At 38.7% G+C, this 13,959-nt stretch overlaps 1 protein-coding gene and 1 long non-coding RNA gene across 7 annotated transcripts in view; one reads left to right on the forward strand and one right to left on the reverse strand.

The window, feature by feature from the left end:
- The window catches only part of LOC105840092 (segmentation protein cap'n'collar), a 105,795-nt gene that overhangs the window by 90,784 nt on the left and 1,052 nt on the right, over positions 1-13,959 (forward strand). For all 5 annotated transcript variants that reach the window (XM_036294428.1, XM_036294422.1, XM_036294435.1 and 2 more), the window contains exons 8-12: positions 12,066-12,351; positions 12,878-13,026; positions 13,120-13,296; positions 13,411-13,509; positions 13,594-13,958. In XM_036294428.1, the coding sequence (XP_036150321.1) occupies positions 12,066-12,351; positions 12,878-13,026; positions 13,120-13,296; positions 13,411-13,509; positions 13,594-13,958 (1,076 nt within the window). The remainder of the gene's footprint in view (positions 1-12,065; positions 12,352-12,877; positions 13,027-13,119; positions 13,297-13,410; positions 13,510-13,593; position 13,959) is intronic.
- Positions 108-12,059, reverse strand: LOC118648157. Of its 2 annotated transcripts, none has more exons than XR_004965185.1 (2): positions 10,368-12,059; positions 108-2,548 (listed from the first exon to the last, which is right to left on the reverse strand). It is a non-coding gene; the product is annotated as an uncharacterized LOC118648157 (long non-coding RNA). The 2 variants fall into 2 exon arrangements; XR_004965186.1 differs by lacking the exon at positions 10,368-12,059 and adding an exon at positions 7,412-8,673.

The following is a 13,959-nucleotide window of genomic DNA, read 5'->3' on the forward strand; positions in this document are numbered from 1 at the left end:
TGTGCGTCGTAGCATTTCGCAGATGGAGATAGTCTGTTTACGGCATCTGCTTTAATTTGCGTTAATAACAATTGATAATGAATTGCTTTATATGGGGCAAAAACAAGTTTTTTTTTTTCGAGATACGAATTTTTACCAGATAATAAGAATAAAGTCAAAAACCTCAGCGAGATCTTTCGGAAACTAGTCTTTTTTTTCATTTTCGATACAGAATTGATACCACCGTCACAAACGTATTGCGAAGGAATTCGCGAGAGTCGAGGCGGATTGGGAACCGCTGTCCTACGCCGACGCAAGGAAAAAGAGAAACGCATACGCGTTTAACGTAAACGTGAGATGCAACGTTTCTCTCTCTCTCTCTCTCTTGCGCGCGCGTGGACGCGCACGCATGTAAACGCGACTGTTTACCCGGAACATGATTTGCATCATTCACTTAGGCGATGAGTAATGAAGGAGAGACGCGGTGATTGCAGCCAGTGATCGTTGCAGCGGTGCGACTCACGCCTTCATCTCTTCGCTGAGCGCGGAACCGAGAGCGCGCACGTGCGCGCACACACACACATACACGCGCGCGCACGTGTACCCGGCAAAGTGAGTCATCTCTCCCTTCTTTCGCTGTTGCATCTCGTCAGCCCCTGTAATAATAGAAACGAAAATTGATTCACCCGAAGGAGCGTCGGCGACGTGTCGTTTCGATCTCGTCTCTCCACCACAGGTTGACATTCGGCGCGCACATTCGTCGATGATGCGTGCCGCATTATTGATTCGTGTGCATGCACGCATCGCAGAGATTTATGACGATGTTAGGGGAAAGGGAGGAAGGAGAAAGGGAGATAGTGTATCGGTAACGGTCGCGTCAATTATCGCCCGCAGCGAAAATCGTTAGCGAATATCATCGCAGCATCCAATATTTAATCTCGTTTAACAGCATTTCCAAAGAGTTGAAGAATATAACAAGTGGCGATAAGTGGATGCAATTTTCCATTTGCCATAACACAGTTATGTATCTGTGCTCACTTGTCTCTCTTGTATTTTTATTTTCCAACTAATAAATCCCATCGAAAATGATTGCTACAATTTACGTTAAAGAGCACATTAATTACATATAATAATTTCGGTGAAATGAAAAAATATCTTTGTGATTATTTTTAAGATTCTCCTTTAAAAGCAATGCAAAGAAAGCATTTGAAGAATACTTCAGCTCGCTATTTCGTGATAATATAACGTGATAAAACGCAAAATGTTCATAACTATAACGGCCAGTAAATATTCCGCAGCAAATATATACAAATAAAAAAAAGCTTTGATTATGCGCGATGAATCGAGGAGGAAACAGTTGCAACGTTGCTTCGTTGCGGCGTTATCTTGCAATAGAAATTGCAGCTACTCAGATTACAACTGTGAAATCGCGTGTTCAAGAATTCGCCTACCTCGGCATGAGATTCGAACCGTGCAGCGAGCCATCATTAAAAAAAAAAAAAAACAGCCTCTAAATGATTCATCTATGCGAAATGTTTGCACTTATGTAATAGATTTATCGTGCCATTTCTCACGTAATGGAAAGTGCAATGTGAGCGAGAGAGATATGTCGCGTCATCAGTAACAATTTTAATCAATCGTGATTATTAATCCAATTTGCACTTTTGCCTGGAAGTTCGTCGAGTTCGTCATTAACAAGCGGCAATGCACCGTGATCGCTGTTATTATATTAAAAAAAAAGAGGATGCAACGTTATGATTTTTCCTCCTTCGTCTGCGTTAATCGTTACCATTATTCGTCACACGCTCTTGCGAAGACTCTCGAAGTCTGCCACGAAGTCTGGCCGAGCAAACGAGTCGTTGGGAACCGGCTTGAGAGGATTTTCGAGTCCGTCGATTCTCTAGCGAGTCGATCCGATATGCGCAGCCGTTTAAATTCCATTTGCCCGGTCGATTTAGTTACCGCGCGCTTATGTTTGAATCAGGTCCGATCTGAATATCGGCTTACCACGTTCATTGTATCACGACTATTTCCGTTGCGGTTTTTCGCCGCACTCGAGTTTAGAATAGTTGTCTCGCGGACCGCGAAACTGATATTACAGTGGGCCGCGTTATCATCGTTGTATTCCTACGCCCTGATAATCTGTTCCCAACGACAACGACGACGACGACGCGCTTAATATCACGCTTATCGCCCGGCTTTTAGTGCCGGCGACACATGAGGCGACATCGACGTTGATCTATCCTCGTGGTTGCTTACACTCGCCGACCCTGACCGAGGGTACTGCTCTCGCAACCGGCTTGCGAGAGTAGCTACCGCCCGTGATTTTTGCAAAGCTTCGTTGTAGCTCGGGGTCTGCGACGGCGGCGGTTCTGCAAATCCGCTTACCTGCCCGCGCTGTCGCTCGGCTCGAGTCGCGTTTATTTGCTGTCGCGTAAAATCGCGCTCGGAATTCGGAAGTGGCATTCGCCGTCGCAACAATGTCCCGCTGCGTCGCGTATCGTCCTTGAAACTGATTGAATATTTTTGGATTACTGCGTCAAGCAAGATGGATGGCGACTGAGAACGTCTGAAATTACACAAATAATGCTATTTAGAGTGTATAATGGCGTAAGATGATACGAGAAATCATTTATATCACAGTAATGCAATAAATAATATACTGTACAATGAAATACGAAATGTTTTTTTTTAACGACAGATATGTAGATTCATATTATTTATACAAACGAAATGAAAGAATACACACGGTAACCAGCGACCGGAAATTTTAATTTAATTTAAAACACAGAAAGATGCAGAGAATTACATATAAAAAACTAAAATAATTTATTCTGTTATCGACGCAGCATTAAAAACCTATAAATTAACACGTATTTTTTTTGTATAATTAAGTAAGAATTTTGTTGTCCGCGGAAACGTAAATATGTAATAATTAATCATCATGCGCGTGTAAAGCGGCATGAGATCATCTCATTCACATAAACATAAATCAGAGAGAGTTATATGCGAGAAAAAAACAACCGGCCACGATCTCGTTATGCGACTTTGCGAGCTTTATCGCCGTCGACGATTGCGGACGACGTTTCTTTATACAATACGATAACGCGCCGCACGCTTCTCCTCGGTTTCTAGTCACGTTCGTGACGAATAAAACCGCTAATCCGTCAACTTGCTCAGTTTAAGTCGCAAAAAATTATCGATGTCTTCGACGCTCCATCATCCGATGAGACGCTTCACTATGCTCTCCCAACAGTGTTTTATATTCGCACGTATATATAAATATATGGCGTATACGCACATGTGCGTGCTTCGTAATCGAATATTCGACGTAAACTTCTTTCAAATATTGACTCTATCCGTCATAATAAGTGTCGACTGCCGCTTCATTCCATCACCGTACGTCACGCAGATGTTCTGCCCGCGATATTTCAATCGATTACGTATCAAGTAATTTTCAGGTCGCTGGAAGTAGTTAACGCTTCGGGCGAGCAAAACTTTTTTCCCCTCTCCCTGCGCTCCACTTGCGCGTAGTTCCGAGAAATGCATGCAATTTAACTATATAGCAGTGGAATTTAACCGGGAGTGTCATTCGCGCAACGTTTTGCCCGATTGAATTATCGTAACGCAGAAGCAGTGTAATTATTCGCGTTTATTTGATGCTCGTTAATATTTGGTCATTAATTTTTCAAGGCATTTTTTTTTTCAAATTGAAATGGAAACTGTGAGATAGCCATTCGTCGTTTCTCCCATTTTATCTCTCAACGTGTGATTGTCCATTCGTACGGAATCTAAGAAGTAACTTTTTTATCCCAGAACAATCCTGAATAAAAAGATTGCGTTGCAGGTACTCCGACTCGAAACTACAGATATTATAAATAGTTTCGTGCACAACGTTCTTTATTATCACTCGGTAAGGTTGACGAAACAGATATCGCGTCCATATTTGAAACGCTTAGTCACACGACCTCGGTGACTTGAAAGGCTCTTCTACTGGTTCTCCAATTAATTTGAAAAATACTGCTCGATACGCGCTTCAGGAACCGTTGCGTGCGTTGTTATTTTTAAAAAAAGGAAGAAAAAAGGAAACTTGCACAATCTCTTCAGATTCGAAATGTTCCGCATGAATTCATCTAGCTATCCATCACTTTGTGCGAAGACACTTAAGATCTAGATAAATTTTATGCTCTACTACACGAAACGTGAGTTTAGCTAGTATCCTTATTTCATAGTTCACACGGCAAGGTCGGTAATTTTTGTGAATTGCTGTGAAATAAAAAGATGTGCCTTTCTTCAGCGAGCAGATTTTAGTTCTTGACAAGGTATATTCTTTTTTCAATAAAATGTTTAACTTGAAGTGCAAAAAAGAAAACAAAGTGCGCTGCTCAACACACCCACACACACACACACACACACACACACACACACACACACACACACACACACACACACACACACACACTTGAATTTACTAGTTAATATTTTTTAAATTAAATTAATAATTTATAAAATTAATTTAGTTACGTTAAAAGTTGTATAAAAAACTAATTTTAAAACTAACAAAGAAATATTGTTTTTTTATGTGATAATGTATTTTTCCTTTACAATTTTTTCTTTTTAGATTTTTACAGCTAAATTTTTTATTTAGCAAAGAGTTAATAAATTAAAGTTTATGTTTTAAAAATATATAACTAGTTGAAGTTAAAATTTAAGTCAATTAAAATTAATTTAGTTACAAATTATTTACTTCGTTATTTAACTTTTTAATTACTTAACCCTGGAAAATATTAATTATAGAATAATTTATTATATTGATGTCAGTTGTGGATCGCGTTTCTAATGGTGAAATTCACTTACATTGTATCGTTTTGTAAGTCGTGTAGCTTTGTTTCTTACGTACAAATAGAAAGAACCAATCACGCAACCGCTAGTTAAAATTATTTGCTGTTCAAGTAATTCTTTCTCCATCTATCTCTATATTATATTTATCTATATATCTATCTATTTATCTATCTTCACAAAATAATAAATTTAATTAAATTTTTGCTTGACATTAATAACGTTTACGAGAACAGTGCACCGTTTTTAGAATGAAACGCACTCGCGCGTTACTCGGGTATAACAGTTATTACCGGGAACCGTACACTTACGGGCAGATAAGATCATCGAACGATCGTTCCAATTAACATCTTAATTTCGCTTTACCCGAAACGAATGTCTCTCATAGGCCTATAAGGATTATTAACGTGGCCGTTGAGGTTTTACGCGCGCTCCACCCATTCGTCGCGCACCGCGACGAGATATAATTACACGCATGCACGCGAAACAACATCGCGATTTACACCCACGACGGACGGTGAAAGTACAAATGACCGCCGCCTGCATACTTATGCAGTTACGTTCCCTCGGGGTCTTACGTCGAGCGATTATCGCGCCGAACTCTCTCACGTTACATTCGCGCGTTACATACGTTAATGCTAAATAAAGCACCGATAGGTATCGGCATCGATACGCCATGCCGGGACACGTTGCATTTTTTTCACTGTGCCGGTTATTGTGCGGTCGCATAATCGAATTGACAAGTATGTCGAAATGAATGCGAACCCTTTCTTTCTGAGAAAATATTAATATGCGCGCTTTATACGCGCGCCGCGCGACTTTGTATGTAAAACTTTGCGAAATGGCGTTGCCTCATGTCATTGTAATGTCGCTTCCTAGCTTACGGGGATTTACAACCTCGCAGGGAGAGAATCACTATCGTGATGATCATTGTAATGCGTAATAATGCCATATAACAATGTTAATCTATTAACATTCTCGCTATATGATCTAATAATAGCAACGTGATACGCGAGTATCGTATTTATCTAATTCATTTTTTTCATACAAACAATTCCATGTTAATGACGTTCTAAGTAGTCCTTGTAGATTTACTCGTTATGCGTCAAAAATTCATTAATTTAAATGGATAAGTAAAATAATGATAAAACAAAAGTATAAATTTTGTGGTTGAATACAAATAGACCTCGCATTCTCACAATTAAAGTTTTAATTTTAAAGTAATAATTACATTACTAAGTAAAAATTACTGTGTAAATAGTAATTATACAAAATATACTATGTCAAAGTAAATGCATTGTTGTAAAATGTACCATTTAAATTTTTAAATTTAAAGCGTAACAGTGCACATTTTAATTTTGTAATGCTGAATCGACAATTATCGCGCCATAGCAAATCGTATCGCACTGCGTATCGTGCGGATGCGCACATATGCACGTTGTACTCATTTATTAGATAGTGCTCGCTCTACAGGAGTGGCCATTTTCAGACTTGATAATTTGCTGATAAAGGAAAGAAAGACTCGATTATATCGTTGATTACAGCATCGATTTGGTGAAAAGATCTAAAGATTTAAAGATGTATTATTACTCTTTTTTTATCGATTAAACACTGTTATTCAATGATTACCGCGTTCTACATGGAATACGATACGTTTTATGTGTACAAAAATTATATTAAGAATGGCATAATCCAGCAAACGAGAGCTATTAATATGCGAGTAAAGAGTAAATTAATAATTAAATAAAATTTATACGTAAATTTATTTTAATTTAATAAACAAAATTTATTGATAAATAAATTCATGTATTTTTAAAATTTGATTTATTTACGTCGCAATAACTGCACTCTCACTTGCTCGGTTATTTCACTTCTAATTTTGAATATCGAGACTCAAACCAATATTAGTCAAAAATGATTTATTACGTAATCCTGCGAGACTATGATAATTTGAGACTCTTGTACAATCCGCGGTCCGAGTCACGTTCAAAGTGCTGTTGAAGTCATTATATCTTCACTTGACGTAAAACAAGGATAGAATGACGCGCTTTGAACGTGAATCGGCCACAGAGATTGGATTAAAAGAAACGGAGAATACCCAGTAAGCATTAAATTCACTGTTGCAACTATTAACATGTTATTACAACGATATTCAATAACATATTTTCACAAATATGTCGTATTTAATGATGTGCTGTATACAGCGTCGATATATTTTTTTAAAATTGATTTCAACAATATTTCAAGAACCAAAACATGCATTAAATAATTTAAAATATTTGTTAAAGATTTATAAAATATTTTATGTTAAAAAAATACACATGATATCAATATTTTTCTATATGTCTCTTGTTTATTTGATAAAAAAAAAAAACAATACATTACAGGTAAAAAAAAGTGATTAAAAAACAACCACGTTACGAGATGATCAAGCGAGAGAGATTCCACGAGAAAAATCGCCGATCGACGCGACGAGTCGGATCAGATCGGACTTTCAGATCGCGCCTAGTAGTAATTTCCGCGAGCGCGTTAACGAAACACCGCGGTCCGTATTAGCAATATACGCGGTGCGACAAAATTATAATACGCGTACTATAATTATAGTGCGCAGTCAGCAACGGTGCTCCCACCGCGTGGCCGGGCGCCGTCCAATGCCGCGGTGAAAAGTGACGCTGGCCGCCAGCCTCTCCGTACGAGTGGTTACGCCCCGTGCAGGGTCAGACTCGCGGATCCGCGCCGCGAGTACCTAGTTATGTTTACGTGGCCAGCGCAGCTGGCCGAACGGAGCCGTCGTCGCCGACCGTCGTGGAGGCTCTCGTTCACCGCGCCGGTGACTCTCTCGGCTCTCTTATCTGCGCGCACGACGAATACTTAACGACGCTCGAACGCGTGAACGCCGTACCCGCCGCGTGTACTTTCCACGCCGCGCGCGCATTACGTGACGCTCGCACGTACGCCGATCACGAAATGCGGTAAGCCGCGCTAAGAGCGAGCGAAGTTCGGGCCCAAGTGTGCGGGTACGTGCGTGTACGCGCGATCGCATCAGCGGCGTGTGTCTTCTCGACGCGCTCCTCTCCTCCGGGGCTTTTCCGTTTCGTCGATCCCGAAAACGGCGCGCGAGCACATACGCTCGCGGATCCGACGCAGTCCGTCCGCGGCACGTTTTGGTGTTTGTTATCGCGGAACGTAACGTAACGTTCGATAGTGTAGGCATTGTCAGTCGTGGATTCGGCGCTCGCGTTGTCGCGTCGCTTCGACCAGTGAATTAGCGCGATACGAGGAAATCTCTTCGTCACGTGGGACCCTTTTTTTTTTTCTTGCCCTCGGCGAGTCGGAGACTATATACTCTCTTCTGTCCACCTCGACCACCACGTGCGCGTGTAACAGTTTCCAGGTGCCGGAGAAGTGCGTGTGCGGTCACGTTGCGCCACGAGATCCACTCGAAGAGTGTTGGTTCTTGCTGGCCGAGAGAAGTTAGGCCGGCGAACATGTTAGCTTCCATTAGCCGGCCGTAATTAATACGCGCTGGCGCGAGTGGCCAAGCCGAGAGGTACCCTCGGTGACCGTTGTGAAAGAGAGAAAAGAACATCTGGCGTGGCCGAGGTGCTAAACGGATTCCAAGAGTTTCTTCTCAATCTCAACCACGCAGCTGTTCGGTGATCTCTCTCTCTCTCTCTTTCTTTCTCTCGGACTTGCAGATTGCTTTACGAGAGGCAATTTTGTTTACTCCGATGAACGCTTCCCTAAAACTGGACGAGACCAGGGGAGACGACGTGAACGTATCATTTCAACGCTGTAGGAGCGGGGAAGATTAAATCGAGACTCGACTTCGTGCGAAATCCCCAGAGTCAAGCTCTTCGATGAGCTTGAATGGCGACGATGGGCGTTATCGTGTATATTCCAAGTAGGTAATTTCGCTTCACGGTGTATTTTAACTCTTCACCCGACCCTCTCGTTCACTCCCTGGATTATTTCACTTCGTTTGAAAGCTCGGAGCTCTAGAACCGTTCATTTGTCTCTCTCTCTCTTTCGTTTAACGTTATATTCTTATAAATCTTCCACGCTTGTCAGAAAGATATTGTAAAATGGCAAATGTGTCTGATAAGGGGATTTGGAAATAAGAAAAGCGATATCGGCGATGGTACAGCATTCGAGGAGGATTCCACATATTTTCCCTAACGTCGCTTATATCTGCCCGGCGATGTAACGCTCACTCAATATCCGACCGGTAAAAATAAAACGTGAAAATTGCAGCGTCACTCGAATTTGCATGCCCGCGATCGCGCGTCGCATGTGTTTATCGACCCTGACTCCGCGCGACCAGGAAATCAGAAAAATGCGGATAGCACATAGTCTCTCTCACAATCGGTGCCTTATGAAAAAGATAGCGCGTGCGCGCGAGATGATGATACATATGTATTCACATCGCCCGATCATACGATCTGCCTGCGTCATCGATACGATACACCAATCCGTATGACAACCGCGATTGACTCGCGCGAATTGCTGATAAAATCATCTTGGAAAAATAATGAAATTAGCATGGGAGTCTAACCAAGTTCAGTTGAATAAAAACAAGCTTACGTAATGCGGCATCGAAACAAATGCGCGCGGCTGATCCTTGAGAGGTAACGCTTGACGACGTGATAACAGTATATTGTCTGTGTCATGCTGAGTCATGATAATTTGGTATCTGATACATATTACATATACGCGTTCGCACTAGTTATAAATCGGCTAAGAGTAATATGAGAGAATTTTTTTTTATTTGAGAAATAACATAACGGATTTGTGAAAAATGTGTGAATAATAGAATTAAATATGACGTTACTATTATCGGTAGAATTATCTTCTCCAAAGAGCATCTTTCAATAAAAATCTGTTTAAACAATACAAAAATATTAAACAGTATAAGTTAGTAATTGATATAAAATATCCGAATATATACGCAATATTAACAGGTATTAATATTTTTAATTAAATTAAATTGAAAAAGAAAACAAAACAGAAGAAAGAAAATTATAAAGACTGGTAAAACTGATATTGCGAATATAATTCTAAGAAGTTCGCTCTTATCGCTATATTTACAAAAGACGGAAATGAGAGTAATATCTCTTGCTAATATCTATCGTTTGAAAGCATGATAAGGTCTATCGCATGTAATACTTGCTAATATCTATCGCATGGTAATCAATGGCAGATAGCATTTCGTAACACTCGTGATACAAAGTTTCACTGAATTGATTAGAATCATATTCTTCTTAAATTACTTTAACATGATTTAATAAAGGGGTAGAGATTTTAAACATTCCCTGATATTTTACATATAATAATGTATAGGATTAATTAAGATATTAAGTAAAATTGCTAGCGTCTATATCTTTACTTATTTATATAATTATTTTTAGAAACAGATATGGACCACATAGAAAATAAATATAGGATTAACTATGCAATGCAGAGGAGCAAGTTAAAAAAGAGTATGGCGCATTTTCTTTCTCGCAACTAGTTGATAATAAACGACTTAAAACCTGAAACTAGTCACGTACGGTTTGATGATACTCGGTCACGCTGACTGCTTCTAAGAACGTTGTATCAGCCACATTGTAGCCCAGCCATCGTATACTGTGTCGTATTAAGAAGGAGCATGTGTACTAATACGGAAAGGAAAAATTTCTCAGATGACCTCGCCTTCATTACGATCTGTAAAATAAAAATCGCGATATTAATATAAATAAATTGCAATTAAATATAAATATTTCTCAGCAAAGTTTCTTTCTCTATGCTAATTGACAATGACTATGGAAATATTTAATTTATTCACGATCGTGCATATCATGAACATCAATGACAATTGCAGTTTGACAAGTAGCATCGAATAAAACTGAATTATAAAAGAAAGTTTATTTACGAAGAAAATAAGATAAAGTTAGAGTAACCGTCCACGATCAGTTTTGTTTACTTTATGTAAACAATTTTATAATGCAAGAATAGCCACGTAAATGCGGTGGAATTTAAAAATAAAGTTAAATTTCATAAATAAAGATATTTAAAATATTCTTCGTAAAATCTGAAAAATTATATTTGAAAAGTTACCATTTTTAACCGTTGACGTATCTGTTATTAATTAAAAACTATCTACGAAAATAATCCTATACGAAATTAATAGAACTTTGTTATATACATATCAGTCGATATTTGCTCACAAAAATGATAGGACTTTATTTATATACGTATAGAATGAGACAAATCGATTGTCCGTTTCAAAATAACTATTTACAATAGGTCAGTGAAGAGTTTGCAACTTATTTCTTATACAACTAGTGCAACATTGTTTGCAACAATGATAATCAGTTGATAACGGAATTTGCCAATGTTGCCTATATGTTTGTACGCCTTTTTCTTGTCAGTCTTATCTCGCACAATCGGCGTGGACTTTAAATCCGATTGATATTAATAGGCATATTTGATCAATGATATATTTTATATTTTTAATTACCTTGAGTCATCAAACTCTCTTAAATACATAAAATCTGTTCAAGTACATAGACTCTAATAATAAATAAATAAAGAAGTAAATATATCTACATAAAACTTTTTATTTATCAAAGTAATAAAATTAGCATAAAGTAAAATAAAAACTATCGTATACATTGTTACATACATTACATACGAAGTAAACAAGTCGTAAAAAAAGAATTTTTTTAAATAATGAGACACTCTACTAACAATAAGTTGTGATCAGTTTAATGTTTTTTAAAATTTTATTTTTACATTAAACGAAGAGTATTCCGCAGGTGGTAATCGTAAAACTTGCGCATGTTGTAAATAGTCGTCCGTGCAAAAACCGGTTGTAGCAAATGTCATGTTTGCGAAGAAGTGTTTGCTATCGAAAGGCCCGAATACCAACGTATCAGAAATTGCATTTGTTCGCCTGTAAAACGCCTTTTAATAGTTAAACTTGGTGCAAATACGATGTTTGCGAGAGAATGTTACGTTCTCGAAGAATTTCGCGAAATATAGGCGACGGCCTACTTCGGTATGTATATGCGTTTAGGATTGTACACACAAAGCTACGTTCACAAAGATAAGAAGTGACTATATCAGGCCTAAAAGGATTTATTACTTGCATATTATTAATACTTGCATTGTACTTCGCGTTGTAACCGTGACTAATATAAGCAACGTTCCTAACATAAATAACATACGGGATAGAATTCTCTCATTTATTATATTTTGTGTTTCAGGCATGTACACCATGCGCATGTTGGATAATGGCAACAATGCATCCGGACCCACTGGTGCAGCGGCCTTATCGGGTGTCCAGACGACTGGCGGCGCAACTTCGACGGCTACAGGTGTTACGACTTTACCTGGTGTAGCCGATGAGAGGATGGATGCTTCAAGTGATAGTGCTGTCAGTAGTATGGGCAGCGAGCGCGTCCCATCTCTGTCGGACGGCGAATGGATGGAAACTGGATCCAATTCCAGCCACACTCAGGCCGACTCCCATTATACTATGGATTACGCGAAGTAATTAATGTCATAAATTGATCATTCGTGACAAAGATTATAGAAACAAAGAGACGACAATCAATATCCTCTTTGATTAATTATGAAATCATAATCAAGAAGTAAAATGTAGAATAAAATATGTCATATTCACTCTCCAAATCACAATCAGTGAAAACTCGACAAAATCAAATACACTGACTTTCAGTGATATACTTCTCATCACTAATTGATAATCATTCACTGATTATCAATCAGTGAAATAAATACACTGATTTTTCAGTGATTATACACTAATTCTGAAATGAAAATTACTGAAAGACAGTGAATATTCACTGATTATCACAATTATAAGTATGCCACTATAAATCAGCGAATATTCACTGATTATGGTTTAGAGAGTAAGCACGATTGTCTTTTTAGTTTAAAGTCACGGAATAATATTGGCTGCTTTGTTTTTAAAATTTCATGATTGTAACTGAGACAAATTTAACCTGTAGTGTCCTTTGCAACGTTTCATCAACATCAATGATCTTTTGTGTTATAGCAAATATCGCATGCCATACGACTGCAGCTATTCAGTCTCTGCGAGAACTGCCGGCTCGCCGAGATGCCAAACAGAACGAGCGGTACCACCAGTTGCACAGAAGAAACATCAAATGTTCGCCAAGCGATATTTTCAAGAACAAGGCACTTGTTAGTATTTAGAAAGTAATCTTAGTTGCACTTCTGCAAGTTGCTATAAGACGATGTAACAGAGTTTTAATCATTAAACAACTTTCAAACTAGGCTCACCTTTAGGGGCTACTGCACATCCAACTACTCCCATAAAATACGACTACGAGACGCATACAGTTGGTGCGGGTGCACCGGGAAATACATATTCTGGACCAATCGAAGGTGCGGCCGGGCCGCAATCAGAAATTAAATATAGTTGTAGCGTGGATTTCAGTCGTCATCAATCCGGTAAGAAAAATCTCATTTACAGATTTATCTAATATTCTAATACATTAGAGACCTCATGAACGAAAAAACTTTTTATTTTTTTGCAAATAAAAAATATGATCTCTTTATTTTTAGGACGATCTGTAATAGAACATGTTCATCATAATCACACCTATCATTTACCTGCAGAAAGTTCAGGATCTCTTCAACGTCCCGTTTCCCGTGACAAAAAAAGTAACTATCTTTTCATGATAATTTTTTCCGATTTTCTGTGAGATTATATCACTATATTAAATATTTATCTACATTAAATTTCAGTCCGTAAAAATGATGGAGAGGAACACCTAACGAGAGATGAGAAGAGAGCTAGAGCATTGAATGTTCCGATTTCAGTCAATGACATCATCAACCTTCCTATGGACGAGTTTAATGAACGTCTCAGTAAATATGATCTCAGTGAAGCCCAACTATCTTTAATACGTGATATTAGAAGACGGGGCAAAAACAAGGTTGCTGCACAAAATTGCCGCAAACGCAAATTGGATCAAATCATAAGTCTAGCTGATGAGGTAAAAGAGATGCGAGATCGTAAGATGAGGCTTATCCGCGAGCACGAGTATATGCTCATGGAGAGACAGCGGGTGAAAGACAAATTTAGTCAACTTTACCGTCATGTTTTTCAGG

This window comes from Monomorium pharaonis, chromosome 1 (genome assembly GCF_013373865.1).
Source record: "Monomorium pharaonis isolate MP-MQ-018 chromosome 1, ASM1337386v2, whole genome shotgun sequence".
Taxonomy (NCBI): Eukaryota; Metazoa; Arthropoda; class Insecta; order Hymenoptera; family Formicidae; genus Monomorium; species Monomorium pharaonis.